We start from the raw sequence: 25,951 nt of genomic DNA, 5'->3' as shown, positions 1-25,951 counted from the left end.
GAAACATTTATTTCCTTGAATCGACCCTTTTCAAAAAATAAACATTTTAGGTACATTTTGAGAGTTATTAAAAAACCTTTTTGCCTCAGACAGCTGTGATGCTGCCTCTTTAACCACATCAAACACTGTGTGTAGTTTCACTGTCACAGTCTTAGACTCAATTAACCTTTAATAACTTCATAATTTATACATTAATGGTTTTAAGTAAATCCTATAAGAGGCCTCCAGCGGAAAAGAAACGCAAAACACTCTCAAATATTTATACTTTTATGTCAAAATAGAGCACATTGTACAGCATCGAGGTGTCGAAAGATAAAGTATCAGCCAGAGAAGAAGCAACGCTCCTCTGTTAGAGTTTGAGATTGTTCTTAAGATATAAATATACACATATTAAGTTCAGATTTCCAAAATAACAATAACCTCGACATGCAAACCCACAGATTAAGTCATGGACACACACTTGCATGGTCCCTCTTTATCACAGTTCAACATTAACAATACAAAAACATTTACATCTGGGAAGGACAACATTTCAGTTCCATGACTCCACGCATTCTCCTCTCTCTCTCTCTCACTCTCTCTGTCTCTCTCACACACACACACACACACACACAAACACACACACACACACACACACACATATTCAAACAGGCAAGTCATGTGCTTAAAATCCTTATAACTCCGTCTTTGCACTCTCATTAAGTCCATCTGAAGGTTTGGCCCTCACGTCATCCTTCAGCCATTTGTCGTAGACAGCGACGGGGTCGATGTTCCAGTGTTTGTGGAAAGAGATGGGCACCTGGTGAGCTAAGAAGTCCCTGGCGTAGTCCTCTGGGCGTGCCTGAAAGGGAAGATTAAGTACAGCAATTTATATTTGGAAGGCGTCACAAGAGGCTGCCCGGTCGTCGCTGTGGAGAGCAGGCGAAGTCAGGGAAGTTTGTTTTTTAAAGCAGATAAGGCAAAGCCCCGGAATCATGCGTGTGTATTTTAAACTGACAGGGTGAGCTGTAATTTGGATTGAATGAGTTTAATTGTTTGTCAACTCAATGGAAAACCAATGTTTTGTTGAAGGTTCTGCACATCGGCTAAGTAGATCTCCTGTCGGGACTGGGCGGGGGGGTTGGACAGGGCACACTGAGACATTTTGACAGCTCACAGAGATAGAAGCACAGGAGTAAAACATAAATATGAAAGATGGCTGACAGTCAGGGGTTAGCGCTGTCCCCTCCCGGGCCGATGAAGACTTTCTGTGAGGAGTGTTCCTCACACAGTCTGAAAACACGCAGGTTAATTGGACTCTAAATTCGCCCGTAGGTGCCAATGCTGACCTGGAGCCTCTCTCTGTTGCATCTCACTGCAAAACCTCTCCCTTAACAGAACAGACGCCAGGGAAATATCCAATGCCTTTTCTTTTCTTTCTTTTTTTTTAAACCAAGGAATTTCACAAATACACACAGAGAGACACACAAAGAATTGTACTGGGAGCGAGTGTGGAACCAACCTGATGGAAGAGCGGGCTGTGGGTGATGGGAAGTCCGAGGGCGTTGAGGCACATTCCCAGCACCATGTCATCCGGAGCATCATCGCTGTAGCACTTGCAGCCGCTTTTCAGGAGCTGGACCACGGCTTCCCTGCTGAACACCATCCTACACCACAGAAACACACACACCACAACCATGAACACACAACACAGCCTGCTTAGCTGAACTGTAAATAATCAGTTAAAAAGTCACACGAAGATAATAATAACACCTCAATTAACCACTCGCGGTGCTTCATTTATTCATTTGGTGAGAAGGTAGGGAGTGACACTGCAAATCAAACCGAGATGTGTTTGGTTTTTTTTTGTCTGTGCACAACAATGATGTGACATCTCTTTGAAAAGAGAAGCAATTAGACAAACACATCAAAGCCTGCTGGGGGGAAAAATATGCCACTCAAAGCAGTTTTTAGGAGACATCACTGTTGGGAGAACTGGCAGTGGCAGTGTTGTAAAGTGTCAGAGTCACTGAAGTGTCCCTAAATGGAGGATCTCACACAGCTCACTCACTGCTCCACATTTATCTTCAGTGCGGCTGACAGCCGACACACGACTCGTGCTGCTTGTCCACTTTCACTCTCCGTGAAATATGAGGCCTTTAAAAAACGCGGATGCTATGACACTGCAGTCATTTCTGCGTGGTATTTTCTCTTGCAGTACTCAACAGCTTCCGTCTGTGTGAGTATTAAGTATCGACGTCCCGTCTTCTCTTATCAACCGATTACTTTTTACTGCGTTTTTCAGATTTTTCTATCGCGTATATATTTACTGTAATGCAATTTTTCCCTTAAGGGGGCAACACACCAAATGTAAACGGTTTATCTGAGGACTACAGATTTTTCCATTACATATTTTATAGTCCCTCTGCAACATCTGTATCTATCATCATTACTCCCTGAGCTTATGGACTGTGGAACTCACCCTCCTCCTCCTGTGATGTAGCTGTAGCCGCCCTGGCTCAGGCCGTAGCCGTATCTCTCCCCGAGACACATGGGTTCCGAGGGGTCGTAGCAGCTCAGCAGCACTCGCAGTCTGGGGAGGCTGCGGAAAGCACAGATCAAGCTCATCACCAGTGGTGTATAAAGTACTTGAAAGCCATACTTGAGTAAAAGTACAGATATCTTACCTGAAAGTGACTTGGGTAAAAGTCACCCGTCAGAAAATGACTTGAGTAAAAAACTTAAAGTAGCTCATATTAAAAGTACTTTAGTATCAAAAGTATCTGGTGTTGAAATGTACTTAAGTATCAAAAGTAAAAGTACAAGTACCAAAATTAAAAATGTAAAGTGCTTTTTATAGTAAGCCGATACAGACAAAAAACAACCCAAATGTTTCTCCTCAAGATTTATCTTAACTGACTGAAAAATTATAACAACAATATGAATATAATGTATATAATGTATAATTTTACAAATTTTGAACCCTAGATGAGAGAGAGAGAGAGAGAGAGAGAGAGAGAGAGAGAGAGAGAGAGAGGTGCGCCGTGCGTAGAGGCGTGCTGCGCCAACCTCCGCTGCTCAAGTAACGAGCCAGTTTGAGAATGTAAGAAGTAGAAAGTACACATATTTTTGTACTTAAGTACAGTAACAAAGTATTTCTACTTCGTTACTTCCCACCACTGCTCATCACACACTCATCGTCAAACGTTTTAAGCAAACACACGATGGACACTGTCCATTTAGGACCTGAAGTAACTAGTCTCCCTCCGGCACCAGCCTCCACACGAAGGGAGAAACCTGACTGATGTAAAGTGAAGCCGGATGGACGGGAATTAATCTGGAGGTTCAACAGGATGTTAATGTCTCTAGAAATCAAGTGTTCCTCTCTTTTATTGCACTTCTTTAATGGCTGAGAGACGGAATATGTTGGAACATTTCTGAAGAAGCGTCAGTCAAACTGGAAGCAAAATGAAAGCATGGCATTTAAAATTGGTAGAAAAAGACGAGAAACACCATGTTGAATAATGGTGGATATGTGTGTAAATCTACCTGATGAGCGTGTCGTCGTCCACGACCAGGAGCCACTTGGTGTCCGGGACGTTGCCGCTGACAAATCTTTGAAGGATGGCAAACGTTTTCCCGCAGTGGCCTGTAAATTGAGACACACTGTCAATGCTGGCCAGTAAGAATCAAATATTGACCTGGTGCTGTATTCTTGTTTACAAAGATAAATGAGCTTGTTATTGGAAGAAAAACACACTTGGCGTTATGGGTATTTACATCCACACACACACACACAGCTCCGCCACAGAAAGAAGAAATTAAAGTCGTAAATTACGCCCACAGGAAAGGATTTGAAAGGTGGCAGGCCGACCAACAGCTACAATTAGAAACTATGAAAGCACTTTGCATTTCACTTTGCAGACGACATTAGTGTGAAGACTCAGTGTTGAGTTAACGCCTTCGACGCCGCGGCTCCACTCAGTTCAGCGAGCGAATGAATTTTTCATAGTAAACGGCTCTTGTGGTAATCCAGCCTGAGCGATGTTAATATCGTGCTAAATGCAGCCAATAGTCATTTATTTAAATAATATGGAAACTATAGCGAGAAACATTTAGCTAATTTGACTTTTACTCCCCTGATAGGAGACTTTGAGGAGGCAATAAACATGAGAAAAATCACTCTGTGCCGAGAGCTAACGAGAGGGAACTACTTTGCATCGGCAACTTTTAATGTGACAAAGTGTGAAGATGCTTCTGTTCTTGGTTCTTTTAAAGGACACCACACAAAACATACTTTATACCATGAACTCATGTTTAAAGTGGTCGGCACTATGGCCTCACAGCCTGAGACATGCAGGTTGGTAAATGGTAAATGAGCTGCATTTATACAGCGTTCTTCTTTCTCCATCGACCACTCAGAACACTTTACATAGCAAAATCCATTCACCCGTTGACACACACGCTCATCCAGCGCTTCTGTACGCAGCTGTCAGCTTCAGTATCTCGCCCAAGGACGCTTTTGAGGACTCAGACCGGCCTGTCCTTCGGATACTGGACGACCCTCTCCACCCCCTGATCCACAGCCGCCCAGGTTGAGTTAAGTAGAGGTTTTAAATTCCCCCATAGCTGCGAATGTGATGTGTTGTTTGTTTGCCCATGATCCGCCACGCCTCTCGCTCAATGTCAGCTGGAATTGGCTCAAGCCAGCACCACCTGCAACTGCTAAACCGTAAAGTGGTAATGGATTGATGAATGTTTAAAGGGCTGTTGTTTTCATTTACTTGGATTTTTTTTAGGGTTTCGATTTTACAGCACCTGAGAAAATCTCCAGAACCTTGTGAGAAAGTGGGGAAAAGTCGTTTACTTTAATACTGACGTCTCAAAGACATAATAATGTATGTTTCCCATGATGGACCAGCGGAAATCAAACCTCTACTCTGCTGTGTTTGACATGATCCTGCCAGATGGAGCAAAATGTTCCGCCAACTCCCCGAAAACAAAAACAGTGACGTGGTAGCTGCACAACAAGCGACCTGAAGAAATATATACCCATCGGAATCCAAATATCTGCACGCCATCATGGCTGAGAGCGGAGACACGGAAATCCCTGGTGGCAAAGCATCACAAAGAATACTGAGGCCCACTGTTTTATTTATAAGGAACCCAAGGTGTTATTTTCCCCCTTGTATATGAATATAGAGTAAGAGAGGAAACCTTGAAATGCTGACAGGAATAAAATCCAAAAATGTACATTTTAGAGGCAGGTCTCCAGGTAATCTTATTTCCAGCTGAAGGAAGTTAGCGAGTGATGTTCAGGGACTCGGAAACACGCAGTAGAATCCGTGTTCGTGTGTCATGTTGCATCTATAATAAGAAATATCAGCACAGAAGAACGAGAGGACGACTTCTGCTTCCTGTACTTGAACACATCACCAGCATACTGTCACAAAAACAAACTTCACCGTGAACAGTGTGAGTATTTACTTAATAAAGTTATGATGCCATGTTCCCATTTCAGGCCGTTGCATCACTCCTGCCCTCACTTGCTCAGACTGACTCGAAATTGAAAAACCTCACACTATTGAGTTTGTTTTTCCCATTGTGTAAATATTTATATGGTTTGTGTTGTTTCATTGTGACTTCAGGTTGCAGCATAACAAATAGGCTCCGAGTGCTTTTAAAACAGGAAGTCAGGTGTATTTATTTTGTTTTTAAATGGTCTGTAAACCTCTTTTCCATTTGAGAGTGAATAAATATTCAATCAGATGTATCTATGTATCTATCCATCTATATCTATGTAGTATCTTTCTATCCATCTATATCTATCTATTTATCTATAGTATCAATACAATATCTATCCATCTATCGTGTACATCTATCTATAATATATATCTATCTTTATAGTATCTATCTAGCCATCTATAGTATCTACCTATCTATTTATTTAGTTGACCATCTATCTATCTATCTATCTATCTATAGTATCCATCAGTATCTATCACCCATCCATCTATTCGTATATCTATCTATCCACAGTATCCAGCCATGCTCATCATAAGAGCTTTATAAATATGATAAACCCTTTCCCCCCCCAACACCTTATTAGCTGCTAGTTGTGCTCAATACTTACAGAGTTTATTGGCAGATGGTTAAAAAAGCTCCACTCTCTTCAAACATACATAAATACCATAATATTTACAGTTCACTTATGCTAATGTATGTATGGTTTTAAGAGTTGGCTCTAAAGGCATGTTGGGAATTCAATGGGCTCTGTGGAGTCATCTGAAGGTGACATAAATAAAGAACTATGGTGGTGAGTACAGATTCCAGACATATTGATGCTCGTTGCCTGTTCATGAACTCGAGGCTGCTCTCAGGAATCATTAGCATAAACCCAGAGGGCCGGGCAGCGGAAGATTAAAACAAAAGAAATGGAAACAAATTATGTTCGTCCCGACCTTAATCGAATCCAAGTCTGATAACTGATTGCGTATCATTTGGATATTTGGCATCGAGGCAGCAGATAAACAGCTTATTCTTCACTTGACTTCAATCGTATATCATTTCAGTGTGTGCTCATCTGATTAATGTAGCGTGCAGCGACTTCAGGGCCCCTTAGTGACCGACTCCATCGCCCATTTGTATGTACACAGTACGACACTAATTCTATTTTCAGTTTCCACAGTGTTGAAGGACTGGTAATGTTTCAAAAAAAAGCCTTTTCTCAGACACGAGTCGCAGCAGAAATCCCATCTACTGTACTTCACCCAGATTGCAAATGCTATTATGAGTTCTGTTTGATTGACATCATGCATAGTTATTAAACTGACAGTAGTTCCGGCGTCTGGCCGCTTACCAAACCGGAGAGAATCCCCTCGGGCCTTGATGATGGACTTTGGTCGGCTGCCAAGGTTCCAACATTCAATTGTTATCTTCCAAAAGTAAAAAAAAAAAAACTAAAAGAAAACTGGCGTGCATTGGAAAGTGAAATTAAAGGGAAGGTGATGATCTCTGATAAAGAATTGGATAACACGGTCCTTGAGAAACGTAAATTGGAAGAGAGGAGCAGAGACATGTTTTTTTTTCTAGAATAAATTCGCCTTCCAGTTTAATTTGTTGTCTTGGATTTACCAGCCGCTCGTGTTTCAGCTCGACATGTCTGCGAAACATAAACACACCTCACCTCCTGGCCCCGACCGGTATCTGCTGTATAGACAGAGAATAACATAACCAAAGTGTTTTCAACACATGGAATATTGATGTTGTTGACGTTAACTTTAGGTCATAAAAGGCTCCGTACATTAAGCAGCACTTAAAGCACGTCAGCGCTTCTCATCTCTTTCTACCAACCGACTGCAGCTCCAACAATCAGTCGACGTGGACGATGACACCTCGGCTCGGTGTTTATCACGTTATCGGGCTTCAATGGATTCACTCAGAGAGTAAATAAAAACAATCACCGCTTTAAAAGCATCCTCTGACCTTTTTCTAGCTTATGGCATCAACATTGAACATTTAAAAGCTTCTACACAGACACGAAAACCTTTAATGAAAAGTAAAATGGCCTGAAAAGCTCTGCAGTAAAGCTTAGGACGACTATCTGTCACTGTCATAGAAGCATATAGTGATAATGCACTGGTCTTTTATCATATTCAAATATTTTGGGAATGTAAAGTGGCCTGGACATTATGGAAACACTGTTTGTTAAACTGCAATTCAATCTACAATGCCATCAGTCACATATAGTAATCAATGAGAGAACAAGGCAGAAAAAGTTAAATTCCTTCCCCTAAATTCAACAAGGTTTGTAAAACTTTACTGTAAGACACAATCAGATAGACTCGGGATTTATCTGGGATTTTCACGTCTACTTAAAATCAATTAGTTTAGTTTAGTGTTTAGTTTAAAATGCCTTACACACATTACGGATGTATTCTGTGCTGCAGGGAAAGATCTCAGGGATCTGCACTGTCACATTCCTTCTTATTACTATTCACACATCCAACAAGAATGTCTGCCCTGAGGACTCAGTGTCAGTGAGTTGTTGTGGTGATGAAACCTGCTCACGTATTTGCATCCACTTGTGGCATATTCAATAATACAGTAGGAAAACTACCAAACAGCAGCTTGGATGGAAAACAGATGTGTCGTCTCGCTCTTCGTGATACAGAGGAGCTTTTGTTTTTTGCGCATGTTTGTTTCTTTGGTTGTATGTCAACAAGATTACGCAAAAACGACTTAATGGAATGTTGTGGAAGGATGAGCCAAGAAATAACCCATTAAATTTTGCCCTTCATCCGAACGAAGGAGCGAATCCGCTTTGGACTGCTGGAGGATTTTCTTTATCGCTGCTTTTTACATTCTTCCGAGTCTTTTTCTTTTTTTTACCAAGTTCCCAGGGAATAATTCATGTATCTTGGTGCAGCTTGATTGCATCTATGGGGAATGTTCGGGCCTTGGAGGAGGCAGGCATGCTATTAAGTGCCGTGGTGTTCTCATTGCAGTCCGTCTGTCTGACTAGAACTACTGAACCAATTTCCATGGAATTTCATGGAGGGGTGGGACATGACCCGAGGAAGACCCCATTAAATTCTGGAGTGGATCCAAATAAGAAGGCAGATTGAAGATTTTTTTTTTCTTCCATTTTCTTTAACATGATGAGACAGGATGTCAGCCCTGGCGAGGGGGGTGGGGGGGGGCGGGATGCGCTCTCCAAGTGCCCTTCCAGTTCTGCGTGTGACATCGAGGTTTGTTGACCACTGCAGAAGTTTTAAAAGTAGTTTGAAATCAGATTGGAGCGCCTCGGGGTTGGACGGTTCCTCACTAATCTGATCACACCTCCTTAAATCTGATTTGTAAAATCTGATTAAGAAAAATCAATGTGACGATTCCAGTGAGGATACAGTCAGGTCCAATACCTGAGAGCTTTGGCAGTTGGCACGAGCAGAGCAAAGGAGCCGCTAGTGGTTTCATAGCAGAGCGAGAAGACACTGAGACCTGTCCCATGTCCACAGGTGACGTCCAACAACTACCTGGACTGGTTACAGTAGCTTTAACAGAAAGACTGATAGTTATTGTCCACGAGACTCAACTCTGCAAACAGACTAGTTCACGTTTCAGGAAGCAGCCGGTGGTAGTTTGCATCCTTCGCCGCCTCAATGCAAATAGGTTGCAAAACACCAGCTTGTTAAAGAACTGAGCCGCCTGGAGAAAGTGGAGACCGGAGACAACCCCTCAACCTTCCCACAGCGGAAGCCAAGAGTGAATACAACCGATGCATCATCCCATTAAGGTGCACCATGAGAGGTCTTAGGTGCCATTTTGTGCCGACAGCCATCAGAGTGTAAAATAATTTGCGGACAAATGGCCCCGGCTCGGGCCTTTAGGGGGGTGCTGAGGCAGAGAGCTTGAGCCATGTTTACAAAACGACCATGGGTTGCTTTAAGCATTCTCGTGCTCCATTTACAAGCTCTTCTGCCCGTTACCGATAAGCAAACATTGCTCAATCCTACTAATAAAACGAACGACACGACATGACATGCACCCGTGCGAAATCTGCCCGTAGTTCTTGTGTACTGATGCAACAAGCTAAATTCTGATGAGGAATCTCCGACTCTGAAATCCAAACCTCATAATGTACCAGACAGGGTCTTGTCAGTAAATCTTGCCAACGGTGACTCAGCAAAAAAGGATCCTCCAGACACATTAATTCCCAAGTGACAGGAGCAGCACTCAAAAGATCAGCTTATATAAAATCTGATTTATAGAAAGGTGTATGTGATAAACAAATGCCTATGACATATTGTAGTAATAATAATAATAATAATAGTAGCAATATATAACTTCTGAGCACAGTAACACTCTATTCATTATTATCTGGTTGAGAGCATCCTGTTACCCAGCAACATCCACCAGCCGCCCCTGTGGGAGAAGGTCTTCCAGACACTCCTGGGAGAGGAGCTGGAGGATGTTGTTGTTTTAAAGCTTCTCCTGAGGGACCAACAAACTCTCAGACCTTGTGTTTTCCATCTGGAGACGGCTGGTCTGCCCCAGGTCAGCCACGCCAGGTGGACTGTCAGCTGGAGCCACCATTTGTACTCTGTTACCAGATGTAAACCTCTTAATGCAGAGGAGCAGGACTCAATAACGTCTGAACTCGTCTGATGTTGCTTCAATGGAAGGTTTTAGACTGAATGGTTTGTTACACCTGGCAACTTATTTTTGGGTGAAATCTAAATTTAAAAGATGATTTCTGCATCATTTTGAGAAAGTTATGAATCTCCAATGTCGGATCTTGTGAAATACTGTGGTTTTCTCACAAAAATGTTCCTCTTGTATCCGTCTCTTTTAGATATATCCTCATGTAAAGATGACAAATTGCGGTGTTATGCTGGGGGGGTCACGTGCTCGACTTTTTCTTGGCAACATGCAGTGACTTGCTGGAGTCTTCACTGGTTGTCTGGCAACAATGAAGTGAGGACCAGACTTAAGAAAGTCACTGCCTGTTGCCAAGAAATAGTCCGATCCAACCCCTCTGCATGAGACCATTGAGCTTCAGAGGTCTCAGTAGGTGGATTTTGTAACCTTAGGGCAGGACAGGCTATTTTGTTCTTCGTTTCCAAACGAGCAGTGTGTGAAAGCAAATGTGCGAGTCAGTTGCTCCGGACATTCTCCAGAGTTTTTTCCTGCCAGCCTCAAAGTAAAATGTCCTGGGAATGTCAGAGTGAGCCCATATTTCGGGAGATTAGTACAGATGCTGGAGGGGCCATCCTCCACCTGAACGCTCTGGATATGTTCCTGTAGTTGTGAACAGGTCTGACAAAGATGAGCCGTTTTCAGGTATGAACTGAAGATATTTCCAGTATTTCCACTGGGTTAGGGTTAGGGTTAGGGTTAGGGTTAGGGTCAGGGTTCACTGAGCCCTATAATAAAACTTTGTAAACACGTACTCAACAGTACGTCTAATGATGTTGAAGTGTGCTGTTGCTGAAAATACCACAACTACAAATGGTGAAAGGAAATAATGTGACATTATCACCAGCTCGTAGAATAACAAATATGTGCAGTAAACGTTTCAGTTAATAGATCCTGACAGTCTGTGGAAGTCAGCGGGGGATATTGGCCAAACTTGTGCTGTGGTTTGTAGCGTTCATTAGAAGGAAAAGCTTGTTAAATTCATAAACAACCAGATGGCACAGACCCATTTATCACCACAGTACAACAACAAACTAAAAGAGCATGTTAAAGTTTTAAATCTTGGCATGATAAACTAAAAAATATAGTATTCAAACCGGGGTCTGAATAACAAATAGCTAATCTCCGAGGAAAACTCAATTCTAATCATTGCTGCCTCAGGCAATATCCGTCTGGATCCCAGGACCCGTCCCCTTCACAGGGGGCTCGGTTATAGAAAAACCTCACCTTCAGTTTGCTATTTCATTTTTCATGCAGCTCTGTGTGTGCCGCTGACCTTGCACCATTAGAAAAGAGCTTCACTGTATCTGTTTGACACGACCGCGGCCACAGCAGCGCTCACCTCTTTCAGTATTCGGCACTCCTAAATTAATGGTCGGTATTGCAGGATCTGCATGGTCACTGTAGTACTCCAAGAACAAGGCATCCTTCTCCCAAGTCTTCTTTATCACTGGAACTAGAGCAAAGGGTGGGGGGGAAGAAAAAAATCAATACAGGCCTTCACCGAGTTTCACAACTAACAGACTTGAGGTTCTTCGTGGTGTAGATGCTCAGAGCAAATTATTATTTCATACGTATCGCAACACATGTTCTTTTCTGATGTTTCTGTCTATTTGGTCGTATATTCTATTAAAGACATCTTCAGATATCAAACTCATGAGAGAAGACAAGAGGGAGAACAGATTTTTAAAAGAAGACAGTGAGACTCGCTTTAATCCTTCCACTGGGTTGAATGTCAGGATTACACTGCACACTCTTATTCCGGATTGGATGAAACGACTCTTTGGAACTTAGTGGCACTGATAAGCATCAAATTATATCATAAAACCTTTCATTTATCATGTGTAAAATAAAAGGGAATATTCTTTAGTCTCAGCAGTTGGATTTTAGAGCCAAGAATCCAAGCGTTTTCTCTTCAATAAAATCTTCTGTGGGTTCTAGTTTGTGCTCGTTGCTCTGTAACATTTTGTCACATGCAGCCTTTTGACTTTTTCTCCTCTGTCAAAAAATTAGCTCACTGTATCTACAATGTCTTTCAGCTCTATCTGTCACTGACCCACTTCCTGATGGCAAGTTTTCCTATTGATTGGGATCTGACTGACGAGATCTTTTGTGATGAGTCTCTGAACCGTCGAAGCGAGAGAGTTTGGGTGCTGAGGAATACAGAGCACACACAGATCTGCCGCGGCAGCAACTCCAGTCTGTGTGCAACTATCGTAAATCAACACAAGCGAATCACGGTGGCAACTTTGAAAAGAAAGAAAGAAGAACCAAAACACAAAACGTTAAGCTGCCGGACCATCGCTGACTCTAAAGGATTTTAGAAACCAATATCTGACCTGATGAAAAACAGTATAAGCAATTAAACACTTAATATAGAACTGCTATTTGATTTCACATGTTATTATATAAAGTAAACTAAAAGAAAAACCTGCCTTTCTGTAGGACACAATAACTAGATCAAATGAGAAATCACCATCATGTAAATGTAAAACTTTATATCTACAGGTAAAGCAAGCACTTCACCTAAATGATGATTGGAACATATTACAGATTTAAAGGAGAGGGAAAGCAATTTCACACATTGTTACATGTGTTATTTATAGTTTGTTATATTTCATTTTATCTGTCAAACCAAAGACTGGGAACAAATGTGCAAAATCTACAGAAATCTCACAACACAAGGAACACGGTTGCCTGGGTTTCCTATTTATTTAAAGTTAATACGACTGATGCAGCCAACAAGAAAGTAAAACACTACAACCATTTGTTATTTATCACCCTTTTAATATCTTAACTTTAAATATAGTAATGCAGATTGAAATGTTTTGCATTATTGTTCCTGCACTATATAATCATGGAGATTCAAAAGCTAGAACACTAACAGAGCAGCTCTGTTACATTCTCTGCTCACTGATCTGAACTTACCTTGACATTTAAATTCAATATTCATTTTCCGTGTTTAAATCTGGCAGCTCGGCAGAGGAAACAGTAATTAAGCTAAAGTGCAAATAACAGCCTCTGAACGCCGTGTTCAGTTTGTCTGATCGCTCTCACATTAATCTGCAGTTTGATCTACTGACGGAAGCTTTTTTTTAATAACTCCTGTAACAGAAGCAGCAGATTTACGGAGGAAATATCAGAGCTTGCTGATGGATTGGGGAACATTAGTAAGTGATTTCCTGACACCTGCGGGATTGTTGGATGACTGTGGGATTCCGGGCATTAAGGGAGGGAGGCACTCAGTCGAGATTTCATTTTTCTCTTTGCCTGAACACTATTAAATCCTTTCAGAGCTGATGGTGGAATCGTTTAGTGAAGGAATTTGTCAGGATTACAAAGAACAGCTCTCATGCAGTCACTCGTGTCAAAGGTGGGGAAAAATAGATCCATTATGATACAACCCAACAAAAACACACGCCGGCGTGTGACTCACCTCGTTCACTGTGAAACTTCTGACACGTTTTCACGGCAACAAACACGTCTGCTTGATCCACCGGCCCCCCCTTTGGTGAAGAGGAGAGACAGGAATCAAAGACAGGCTCATGTGAACAGATAGGCATAAAGGACTTGCACTTAAAACACACAATATCAGGCTACACAGCCAAATGATGTCTATATAAAGTGGTAGTTGTTATCTTAAGTGAAATTTCAAAGTTGACATTTCTCCCCGGAAGAATTTCCATCAGAAAGCAGAGGCGTAATGTAGCTAATAACAATTCAGCTGACTTTAAAATGTCACAGAGTTTTTCCATAAGAGCCGCATGTCAGCAGGGTGACAGGTGATAAGCACGCCAACATTCTGTGTCCTTTTAACCCTTTAACCCAAACTAATAATCCCTTTTCATACCTGAGCATAACCTTTAACGGGGGCTTTTCATGACAGGGGTGATGATTACCACACAGCACCTCCACGGGACCTGTGTCCACCCTTCAGAGAAACAGTGATTCTTAACGTGTTTCACTTGTTTCTCCCGACGTGTCTGTCAGTGAACTTTAGAGAAACTCGGATATTTAATCCTCCAGGAAAAACCTCCTGAACAATACACAGAATCCCAGAAACCCTATAAAATAAAATCCAATTTAAAGGCAATGGGTTGTTGGACGATTAGAAAAAAAACCTCAATAAATCAACAGACAGGATTTTATTAAAAACGTACGCTACATTAAAAGTGTCATCAGTTGCCGCTGCGCAAACCACAGGGTGTGATGTACAGTAACAATCTCTTGTGCCAGGAGCGGCACAAAGAGCCAAAAGCCAGAACTATAATAAAGAAACTAAGGTTGTAAATAATTTGATTATTTTCATTACTTTTAAAATACTAAATTATCAAGATGTAAAAGCAGGGAAGATGAAATTGAAATGTTCACATTTGAGGACATGGAACCTTTTTTAGATATAAATAAGGATTTGTGTTCTATATAAAAAAATAATTATAGCTAGAATATTTCTCCAGAGAGAGAAAGAGACAGACAGAGAGAGAGAGAGAGAAAGAGACAGAGTGAAAGAGAGAGAGAGAGAGAGAGAGACACAGATGCTCTGACTGCAGCCCTTGATCAACACGCTCTTATTCAAAACCTATAGGTCCTATCAGTGAACTAAGAACACCAAGAGTATCCCAAGACTTTGCCGAACACAGAGATATAACATTTAGTGATAAAAGATCAAGAAATGTGACAGTCGGAGCAAGTTTAAAAAGTGTGACTTTGAGGCTCCTTCCAGAAATGTTCTCTCTGATTTAACATCAGAGTGAATGGAGAGTTCCTCAGTTCTCCTTCGGTTTCAGAGCTCATAGAGACAGAAGTTGAGGTTTAATCAATAATCCATGATGTATGAATTAATGACTAGTGTTTCAGCCGTAGTGACATCGACAGAGCACCAGGCTCCACCCACCGGAGGCAGGCTCCACCCACCTGTCACCATATGTGTGAGCACAGATGCTTTGTTGACCTCAGACCCCAGAAAACCTCAAGAGCACTTAACCACTCACTTCCAGTTTCAACCCTTATTGTTTCTATTGTTTCCTCCGTTACACTTCTTCTTGTAAACGTCCTGAAACATCCGGCACACACGCACAGCGGAACATCACCACATCAAGTGTCGTTATTTCCCCCCCGAAAGTAAAAAAGGACATATTTTGGCAACACCACCTCTTTGTGGATTGCCGTCCTCCGCCTCTTGAATCTTTGTTGACACTACAGACGAGTGCACCGCCGCGGCCTTCCTTGGTATTTTGTCTTGCGACTGTTTTGAACACCGGTCGATTGAATGGAAACTTCTGCGTGAATACTTATTAAAACCTGCGGCCTTCATGTTCTCCACTGGCTGCACGAGTCCTGCTTTCTTCTCGAATGAATGCACTTTTATGGAGGATGGTGTCTTTTACCGGAGAAGGAGATAAAAACCGCATGAATATAAATCTGACGGTTGAGAGACTGCAGCAAACATACGTCAGACTCTCCAGCTCATACGCACACGCAGGATGAGATTTGAATCACAAACGGAAGGGGTTTGATTTTTTCGCCTGTCAGAAATTGGAGGAAAGGGGACGATGGGGGGGGGGGGGGTAAGAACTGGGACATCTCCAACTGCAATTCTGGCATAAAAGTCTCCTCACGCAACATGATCATCTCCTACCAACAGTATTGATCTTTTTATGGTAACACACAGTAATAAGCAACCAGTCGATAACACCAGGGGTCATGTGGCAAAGCAAAAAGTTGCAAATCCAACATATTTTGCAAACCATGCAATAAAAGCAATAAGTGCATAGCTTCGCTCGTTCTCCACATGACAACGGACGCGCTGACCTTACTCGCTTCATGACCCAGATATGATGTTATTTTTTCCTCAGCCACACCCACTCACCGCCTCCCGCTCAGCACAACAAGAAAGTATGACCTCAGGACAATGCCAATTATTTTCCTGCAGGGATTCTTCTCAGAAAAAAACGCCCGCATGCCTCTGAGACATTTCGACTTTGCACATGAAACTGAAAACATATTTTTTTAACTGTGTGATTGGTAAAAAAAGTGGATTAACCGTGGGCTGAGTTATTTATTTGGCGGCTGACAACACACTTGTGTAGTAAAGCCTCTGTTACACAATGAAATGTGTTACTCTGCTTAGTTTCTTTGAACTAACCACATATTGCTGCAACAGATAAACTAACAAGCTTATTCACAATGCACAGATATCCTCTGGCAATGTTATACTTCCTTTTAAATTCGTGACGAAACATGTGGGATGATTTATGTTTGTATGACGAATACACAAATTATGCTTATGTGAAGACAATCTCACGAGCCTGTGTGTGTGGCTGTGATAAAGAGGATGAAGGAGATCTCCCGGTTAGTCACCAGCTGTGGACATCAGGAATTTGCATGTGAATTTGGATTTTCTTCCAGATGTGACAAAAGGAAGAATCTATGAGAAGAAGACGAACTCCGGGCAGAACGGATGCAGGAGCATGGAAAACTAGTTCTAATCTTAGTTCTATCTGACACTGAGTGAAGGCTGGAGATGAATAGACTTGAACATGTTCAGATAAAGTCCACCACAGAAAGATGAGAAACTGGAAGATGAGAAGACGCAAAGGGAGGTTGCTTAGCAACCCGAGAGTATTTATTTTTTGGCACATGATTAAATTGGATTTAGTAAAAGAAACTGAGGACTTCTGTCTTTTTAGGTTAATGCACGTGTTCTCTTGTACTGTGTCTGTGTGTTTGTTCAAGGCTGTGACGCTCTGTGATGTATTTTTGATGCTGTTACTCGGCCGTGGGCACAAAAGCCCAAAGCTGAATGTCGTAGATCATCACACGACCACCAGCGTCTGACAGTGAAGCACCCGATGTTTTGTTGTTGTTGTTTAATTGTGTTCCTTCTCCATTTCCTGGGAATCGAGGACAATCACACTGATCTGGGAACAGAGCAGACACTCACGCACAGTGGAGGCCCGCTGATCAGAGTGGTGGCACAGAGCCGGGCCTGAGGAGAGTCCCGCGGCTCGGTGCACAGCTCAGGCACGGCGGTGAGATCTGGACCCGTCCCAGTGTCCCAGATATACAGAGCAACCTGCAACGACACAGAGGGATCATGTTAAGGTCTTAAGCTATGGAAAGGATGATTCAGATATTCTTTATTACAACTCTGCGGAAGAAATGTGGGATGTGTTTTCTGTTGTCTTTTCTTATGAAAAAATTCTGTTCTCACAACACAACTCCAGAAAGCATATTTAATATTGAGGATGACTAAAAAAAAAATAAAGGGAATGGCAGATAGGGAGGGATGGAATGCTGGTGAGCGTAACTGCAAGATCATTTTTCATATTCTTTTACTGTGAAGACAGGCTTTACAGTAAAGGAATCTGTAATGAGGACGGTACAATCAGCTCTGTCTGACTATTGCAAACTATCTCAAAAGAATCAGAAACTGTAAAAAGTGAGGATTTGCTGACTGGAGTCTGGAGCTTATCTGCTGACACTGAACTGGTCTGACACTAGGGATTCATGCAATGTTTGTTTTACAGTCCGACTGACATGGATTTTAGGGGCTTCAGGTGATAACGATATCATGGCGCAAAAAAAGAAAGGGTTAGGCTTGCTTTTTTACAGTTTTTATAAAGTTTATCATGGATATATAGGAATAAGAATCTAACCCAGATGCAAACCAAATATATAGAAATTTAATTCAGAAGATAAACACATCTTTCATGTAAAAAGTAAAAAAAAAAAAAAAGCACATCTTGTCTGCATTGTTTATTCTGTATCAGCAAATAATTCGAAACACCACTACCGTCTGTGAAAGGCATTAGTTTGTTTATGGTTCCGTTAATAAATGACCTGATTAAATCAGTGTTTAAAGGCACATTAGTCTGCAAACTAAAATAAATTGAATAAATAAAAATGTCTTAATTCAATTAAAAGTGGCACTGAAGCATCACACTGCATTTTTTTTTTTTAAATATAAGGAATACACAGCATTTGAATGACTCTCGATGATTGAACTCATACGATCTCTAACTAAAATCGCCTTTTTCAGACGGAGCCTGATAAATCCTGATTCCGTGTTTACTCAATGAAATCCCCAGATGCCTCCTCGACTGAATTTCAGTGATAAAAATAAGAACCTCAATGCTGCACCGTGACAATTCTCCCAAAGTAATGAGATTTCACTTCAAGGTTAGATGGATTTCATGCCTCGCTCTTTTTGTGCAAATTATTTAGGCTGGCTTTGGTTTGAATGTGAGGAACAAGAAAATTGTTACAAAATGGCAGAAAACCAGGAGCCTCATCATCATTTTCCTGACAAAACAAGCGAAGGTGCTCGAGTGACATTATCTTACCTCGTGTTTCAGATCAATGGTGAAGTCAGATTTAAGGGGCTCCGCTTTCACTTTGTTGGCAAGCCTATAAAAAACAAATCACACATTGGAATATGTAGTTAAATAAAATATAAAATGAGACAATATGAAGCTGAGTGAGAAAAACAACAACTTAGTTTTACAGACATAAAAGGATTTTCTCGACATACTCACCGCACAACTAAAGGGATGCTTAAGGCCCAGGCAGCAGCAAAGTCTGGATATTTGAAGACAGAGGGATTCTCTGCAAAGGCGTAGTGATGGATGATGGTGGACTCCTGGTCGTGGAGCGGCTTTCCAAGAAACCACTCCTGACAAACAAATAAGACAAACATAACTCAATATGTCAAAAGGGTTGAAAAACATATGATGGTGAACTTTCAATAAAACAAAAGTGGGATTCTGGTCTAATTTGGGAATTTCAACACCACACACACGCCAGAAAGACTTTGAAATGAGTAGGTTTGTTACTGGCTGTGAAAATAATGAGAATTCTTCATAGAACAAGGTTCAAAGCTGCAAGATATTGGAGCCAAAAAGTCTCCCATCGTTATTCTTGACAGATCTAAAGTAAAAGTCCTCTGATATTTAGAGAAAATGCTCCAGAAATCAAACTAGGTTTAGTTTAAATGACTTATTTGAGGGTATTCTTATGATATATATCTGGGCTTTGGTGGAATTAGATAAAAAAAAAGAAAAAAGATCAATAACCATTTTCTAGCAGTACAGAGCACTGTTATATTGCACAGCATTATAATAGGTTTTTTCTCATATTTTGTCCATATATACATTTATATCAATCACTTGAACTAATTTAGTAAGTTGTACCAAAAAATGTGGCAACTGAGTGTAAATATTTGTACAAGTAAATAATGTTGTGTTTGTTTACTGCTGTTTAATCCATATGCCAAAGTTTGATAGAAACACCAATGAATCAGCACATCACAAATCTATGACAGTGTCTACAGTCCTGCTTCAGTGTCATCGCCAAGAAAAGAAACGCCTTCAGAAACTATTCTGAGAATTTTCTCTGCACTTGTAATTATGTCAATGTCGACAACAGAGTCAGAAGATGAAAAATCCCCACAGTTAATGTATTATAAATTCTTTTAGGTAAAAAACTAGTTGAAAGACAATGTTTAAACGTAGAAAAAAAGTTGTTGCCTGCTGTGATACTCTGCTCTTATGTCATATTTTCACACCATCAGAAATATTTGGGCTGTTAAGAAAGAATGCCTGCAAACGCCTGTCTGTCTTTATCCTCACGATAATACAGATATTTAAAAAGATTAGAAGAGAGAGAAGACTTGCTGCCCTCTCTCCTGAAAGCAATGCATGATGGGATAGGTTGCTCGGTCAGTGACCATCGGTTGGACACTACTTGTCATGATGCATTATGGGAAACAATTGTAAAAGGGTTTAAAAATGTCACTAAACATCCGGACGGCCCTACACAATGGCAAATTCCCGAAGCAGTGAACTACACAGGGATCAGGGAGTGACTTTCTGACACAGCCTCAGTGTCTAATTGGTGAAAGCTAATCTGAAAGTGGCAGCTCATTATTATGTGGAGGCTTCACTCTGGCTCATCCCAGAACAAGACTGAAAAAACACTGAGCTGTGACACCTGAGAGAGAAAACGTCTTTGCATCAGGGAAAGTGTTGAAATGAAACAAAGCACGAGGTGTTGCGTCTGTTGTCGTCTCCTCCTCGGAGTGAAGTCGCGGATCACAACAACGTGGACGATAATGAATTCCAAATCTCTGATCTGAAACTGAAAATGCCATGAAGGGTCTATACCAGGTTAAGATAACAATGCAATTGGTTTCCGTTAATTGCTTTGCAAGGTTTTTCTGAGAGAATAGGAGCAAACTGTAGAATGTGCTGATAGAAATATGATGTTATTATGTTGGCTTTTCATCATAGTGCCTTTGAGATAATTATGGGGTTTTCTTTGTTTTAGCGCAAATTTGATATTTGTTTCTAAAATGAGATAAACAAACGCTAATACCTTATTTTACCTTTTACATTTTACTTTGTGACTTCACCATTTATCCGTTATTTACTGTATTTTCAGCCAACCTCGCCAACCCATACACAAGGAAAATAAAACCACGAGTGGTGAGATGGGGTTTAAATTGGGTCGACAGTGGAGTGACGTGTGTGACAGGTTACAGCGAGAGCTGGCAGGGCTCAGTGCAGCTCAGCAGCTGCAGAGGAGCTGGAGCCGACCTGATACTCTATCTCTTAATTGAACTGATGATCGGCGAAGCTGGAGCATGAAACAGGAAGCTCTGGTCTCACTGATGGGTTCTGGCAGAAAGAGGCAGAGCGGCGAAGGGACACACGATGATCAAGGTTCGGAGCGAAAAGTCCTCACTCACTTTATTCTGGTCAAATTTCGCGAGCACTCGAACGAGCTCCGTCATCCTCACGTCGGTTTCCTCCTCGAGAAAGACAATCCAGGACGAGTTTTTCCCGAAGGACTGCGATAAGCTGAGGGCACACAGGAGAGTAAAAGTCTCATTAAAACAAGAGTTAAACAATAAAAGAGGAATAAATTGAACTCTGCTTTGTGCACACAAACTCCACAAAAAGCCTGTCTTTTCATTGCAGTCCCATCTGGGGAACCTTCTGTCTGAGGCACTCAGATAAAAGCAGCAAAAGAGTTTTCTCTACAGGGCAGGAGGACAAAAAACATCCCAAACACACAGACACAGGAGGCGGCTCTGCAATGTGTGTGTGTTTTTTTTTGTTAATTTGGGTCCTAGATCTTTATAATGGGAAAGGAAAGCTGTTTATTTCTCAATTGCCCTAAACAGTTAGTGGACACGTTGGATTTTTGAGAGAGGCCCGAGCATGAAGACGACTGGTTAATGGCAATAATAGGTTTATTATCACAGTTATGGGAACAATAGGACATTTATCATAATGCAAAGCAATCAATCTCAGTTATTCTGTCAGTAATGATGTCTGAGAGATCCGTAACCTCATGGTTCACAAAATGCTCTCAAAACCTACTTGTGATATTAAAAAGGTGAATGTTGGCATGACACAATATTCCTGTCATCCTGAAACCTTCCCTCTTTTTATTTTTTTAAATCACATGCTCATTCCAATCCCGAGAGTTGAGAGATACTTACTAAGGCAGCAGAGGAAGGATACTCCAGTCGCCCTCATTTTCTGATAAACTGTGAAGAAGCAAAACCAACGGCGGTTTCTGAAAGAGAAAAAAGAGAGAGAGATCATTTTCAGGAGCTGAACAATAGCCGCACAAAGCCAAAGACAATTAAAGCAGCTTTTCTGCAGTGAAGGACCCGAGGGTGAACTTGGTGCACGGAGAGAAACTCCGGTAACTAGAGGGTCAATGGTTTGATCAATACTAATGAACCAGCCTGCCAGAACGGCCCAGTCTCTCTGGTAGGATAACCATCACACCCGTTCTAGTGTTTTTCCATGGTTTAGTCCATTTACTGCAGATATTGTATAATAGAGCAAACCAGTGTGTTAACCAGGTGGGTTTTACAATCCTGAAGATATTCTTCCACTACTCTGCAGACTAGTGGTTTTCTATATTCATTATCCATTGTAATTAAATGTAAAGTCATATGCACTGTCTGATCTCACAGAAATACTGCTTAACTTGAATGCACCTGTGTGTATCATGCACACAAGCTGTCCAATTAAAGAGAGAAGACGGATTTCTGTTTGGATGCTGTTGTGGCCGACACTTTTTTATTTATGAGGTCAATTTACTTGTGTTTTCCCCTCAGATGTTTCCATGTGACGGGTTGACAGAAAGGAAAATGTATAACAATGCCAGTGTTACCTTTAAAGGAGAGAACATCAGGCAGTGTCTGCTCCTGCCTGTCCTTACACTAATAAAGAAACTTTCATTACACCACAGAAATATCAGAAAGGGGCGCAGGATATGAAACAATCCGTTTCAGCAACATTTCCGGTCGTGAGGACGGAGAATGGAAGGTGTGTGAGGATCGTGTGAGAGTTTCACACTGTGAGGAAAACAAAGCAGCCGAGCGTGAGCCCCTGTGGTTTATCACGGCACGGTCCACTCATCATGCAGAAAGTCAAGCTCCTTCGATTCAGGCGACGAGTCTGACACTGTTTACACCTCAGCTAATAAACACTGCAAGCCAGCCGGCAGTATTTCTTTTAGTTCTCATCTAATGCGACTCTAATCTGAAAGCTAATGGCAAATAAATGTTTTATTAAACCGCTCCCAACTTCTTGAAATTCACATCACAGCTATTACAGGAAAATAACAACTTGGAGAAAAGGGTTATGCAAAAGAAGGATCGTCGTGAGATAATAACACAAACTCAAAAACAGCTTTTGCTTCAAAAAGCAATAAAAGAGAAGAAAGTGAATCCTCTCCTGGTAAACTGCAGACTGCTCATCGACAGACAGGAGATGGTAATTGTGTAGACACGCATGCAACAAACAGGACACCGATTGCCTGGTGACTTGTGAGAAAATGGGGGTCAACGAGAGCAAGGACAGGAAGCTTTAACCAAAGAGGAGGCTGGAGGGGAGGGGAACCACCAGTCAAAACTACTCCAGACACGAGCTGCAGTCTGAAATTAAATTTATGACCAATAAAGAACTAATCTGCAAGTGAAGAACACGCCGGCATGCTGGAGGTTTTCATCACGGCAGCTCTGCGAATGCAATTGTTGAGATAATACATATGATGCATGAGAAAGCACTGGAAGCCATAGTGTATTCCACTCGTGCTGTGAAAAGACTTCAGAGTTTAATCTCGTTCTGTTGTACTTGTGCGTCTCAGTGGATATGAGCATTGGCTAAATGACAAAAATACTATATAAATGTAATGTGAATTCCTCCCAGAAGGCAGAAATGTCAGAAGGCAGGAACAGGGGCTGTGAGCCGCCACGTTGAATACACAAGTTCCTGGCTGTGGGAATCACAAATCCATCTAGAGTCAGACGAGGGGGGGAAAAGGCTCTGTCACAGACATACTGATCATACATGCGTTTCCTGTCATGGACGAGCAGTGATCAGATCATCTATTTTTAAGTTAACAGTGATATTGGCCTGAGATATTAAATGTAGTGCCCTTGAATCAGCCTTTAATCTTCAAAGAAGTTGCAAACCCTCATATTTATTTCTTGAAATGCTTTTGAAAAGTGCAAGACAACTATAAGACAACTGGATGACGACAGATTCTCAAAAGCCTGAGTAGTCTTTTGTGCGTAAGACTAGAAATCAAAAGGTTATTTTAGTTCTCAAACCTGATGAAGATATTTTTGAGACGTTTCACGGCACCGTGCATGGCTTTGTTAACTAAAAAAAAAACACACACACTGTACAGCAGACACGTTGAAGAGCTGCAAACGGAGAAATTCTATTGTTATTGTGGCTTTGATCTCTTTCCTTCAGAATCCCAGGAACAGCCTCTAAGACTATTAAATGTCAGAAATAAGCTCCTGCGCGTCGTGCCTCGGAGGTGGAGCTGCAGCGGTGGAGGGCTGGTTATACAGTCTATGGTTGTAACTCATGTGCGGAGAAAGAAGCTGGGGGTGGTAGTACACAAGATAAATGGGAGAGTTGCAATTTTATCACTTTTACTCTGAGGGAACTTAAGTAATCAGGGTTTTATTTTTTGGCTTTGGTTCTATTTTTCTTTCATTTAAGGGTGTGAAATCCAGGAGAAACAGAATGTCATAAACCAAAGCAGAAGCTGCCGCCTGCCTGGAGAGGATGTGATGCACTGTACTTCTCCTGGGTCTAATGGTCAATCTAACTATGAAAGGCAGGAGTGTGTGTGTGTGTAAAATATTTTTGTTTGACATGAAACTGTGGTGGGAGTTGGATAACGGCAGGCAGCCACAGTCTAGTTAATTAATGGGAAACATTGCTCCATTCTGTTTCTTAGAACAAGCAGACCAAAATGAAAAGTACAGTTAAGTCCTAAAAATGAAAAACTGTGATTATTAAAGGCTAACACGAAAGGCTGTCATGCAAAACATTGATTTAAATGTGCAACAGAAAATGTAACCACCCACACACGTATAAGAAAATTGCAAAGAGAAGATGACCTTTGCATATATGAAGTTATTTTCAGTAGTAGTTAAAAGTTTTTTCTCAGTTTTGACCTTTTACACTTGGCATTTCATATTCTGATTTTCTTTACGCTGTTTTCTTAATTTCGCTGCGGGTAAAATTATCCTCCATATAGATCCATATTTAACTGATACATATTTCTACTTCTATTAGACTCTGTAGCACTTGGTGTTGAGTACAGCCAACACTCTCTGACTGTTTTTCCCTGTACACCATGAGGTTAAGGTATTTTTCCCTCTAAATTTGTGCAGATAACTTATCTGGAGCATGAGTCTGGTCTTAAATCTTTTTGAAAACCTGTCAAGCCTTTACTGCCACCTCTTTGAGAAGTTGCTGATTAAAATTCTCCCTGGAGTTAGTTTGTGTAATCACATGCAACAGATAATAAAACGCCAGACATCTCCCAGATCATAAATGCAAACACAACATGATGTGGAATTCATAAAGTCTGTCTCATCTTATAAAATTTGATGTCCATTAGCGCAACTAAATGCTTTCATGACAGATCTCATCTTGTGGCACAAATTTATGCCACTACTCATTACATTAAACATGACATGATGTTTTCCGGTGGGAATAACCAGAAAATCAAAGTCTGTGTCCACAACTTATCAGATTTGAACAATAATCACAAAATCTGGGCTTCAGTTGACACATGGATGGATTTTCTGTTTAGTGAGAATACCACTTCTTCTTGGTTAGAGTATCTCCAGATTATTAACTGTTGGATCTGATTGGTCATGAGGAGACAAGGAGATCAATGACAAAAGGGCTGGTGTTAAACTGAGGTATTCATGCTTGTTACATGAAGACTCACAGCAACAGCAGTATCTACAAAGTTTATGTTTTAATCCTGCCTGCCTACTGAGGACAGTAAAAACGTTATGGACGTTTTAATGGGTCATCAGAGGGCGGGCTTACTTGCTGCAGATGGTTCAGTCTGACTGTGACAGACAGGTCAGTGAATTTACTTTATTACATCGCCGATGCGTTTCATTTTGGGTTTTATATTACTTGAGGCTGAGAGCAGAACTCGAGGGCTGTTGCAGAAGAGAAATAAAACGGCTTATTTTCAGAGAGTTAAATGTCGTGCCAAATTTTGAGATTACCAATACTTTCAAACCATAATAAAAGTGACTTTGATTACTTATATATTTGCCTCTGTCCGTTTGGTACAGTCAATCGATAATGTCGAGATTGGTGCTTGAAGTCCAGCAGTGGAGGAAGACAACAACTGTGCAATGTAACGTTTCTGACAACACAACTCCGCAGACACACAAGCCTAAATCAGAGATCTACATTACAGT

General features: G+C 41.3%; 1 protein-coding gene across 1 annotated transcript in view; it reads right to left on the bottom strand.

Moving 5' to 3' along the window:
• Positions 1–251: 251 nt before the first annotated feature.
• LOC133003408 (beta-1,3-glucosyltransferase-like) overlaps positions 252–25,951 on the bottom strand; it is a 53,012-nt gene continuing 27,312 nt past the window's right edge. Inside the window, exons 5-15 of the mRNA XM_061073135.1 lie at positions 21,683–21,759; positions 20,924–21,035; positions 18,714–18,850; positions 18,522–18,585; positions 17,120–17,251; positions 13,613–13,682; positions 11,519–11,632; positions 3,529–3,628; positions 2,462–2,581; positions 1,502–1,646; positions 252–841 (exon numbers count right to left, since the gene is read on the bottom strand). Of these exons, the coding sequence (XP_060929118.1) occupies positions 674–841; positions 1,502–1,646; positions 2,462–2,581; positions 3,529–3,628; positions 11,519–11,632; positions 13,613–13,682; positions 17,120–17,251; positions 18,522–18,585; positions 18,714–18,850; positions 20,924–21,035; positions 21,683–21,759 (1,239 nt within the window). The 3' untranslated portion in view covers positions 252–673. The remainder of the gene's footprint in view (positions 842–1,501; positions 1,647–2,461; positions 2,582–3,528; positions 3,629–11,518; positions 11,633–13,612; positions 13,683–17,119; positions 17,252–18,521; positions 18,586–18,713; positions 18,851–20,923; positions 21,036–21,682; positions 21,760–25,951) is intronic.

This window comes from Limanda limanda, chromosome 6, assembly GCF_963576545.1.
Source record: "Limanda limanda chromosome 6, fLimLim1.1, whole genome shotgun sequence".
In the NCBI taxonomy this organism is placed as follows: Eukaryota; Metazoa; Chordata; class Actinopteri; order Pleuronectiformes; family Pleuronectidae; genus Limanda; species Limanda limanda.
Note: the sequence above shows the minus strand (reverse complement) of the source record. Positions and strands in the feature narration are given on the sequence as shown.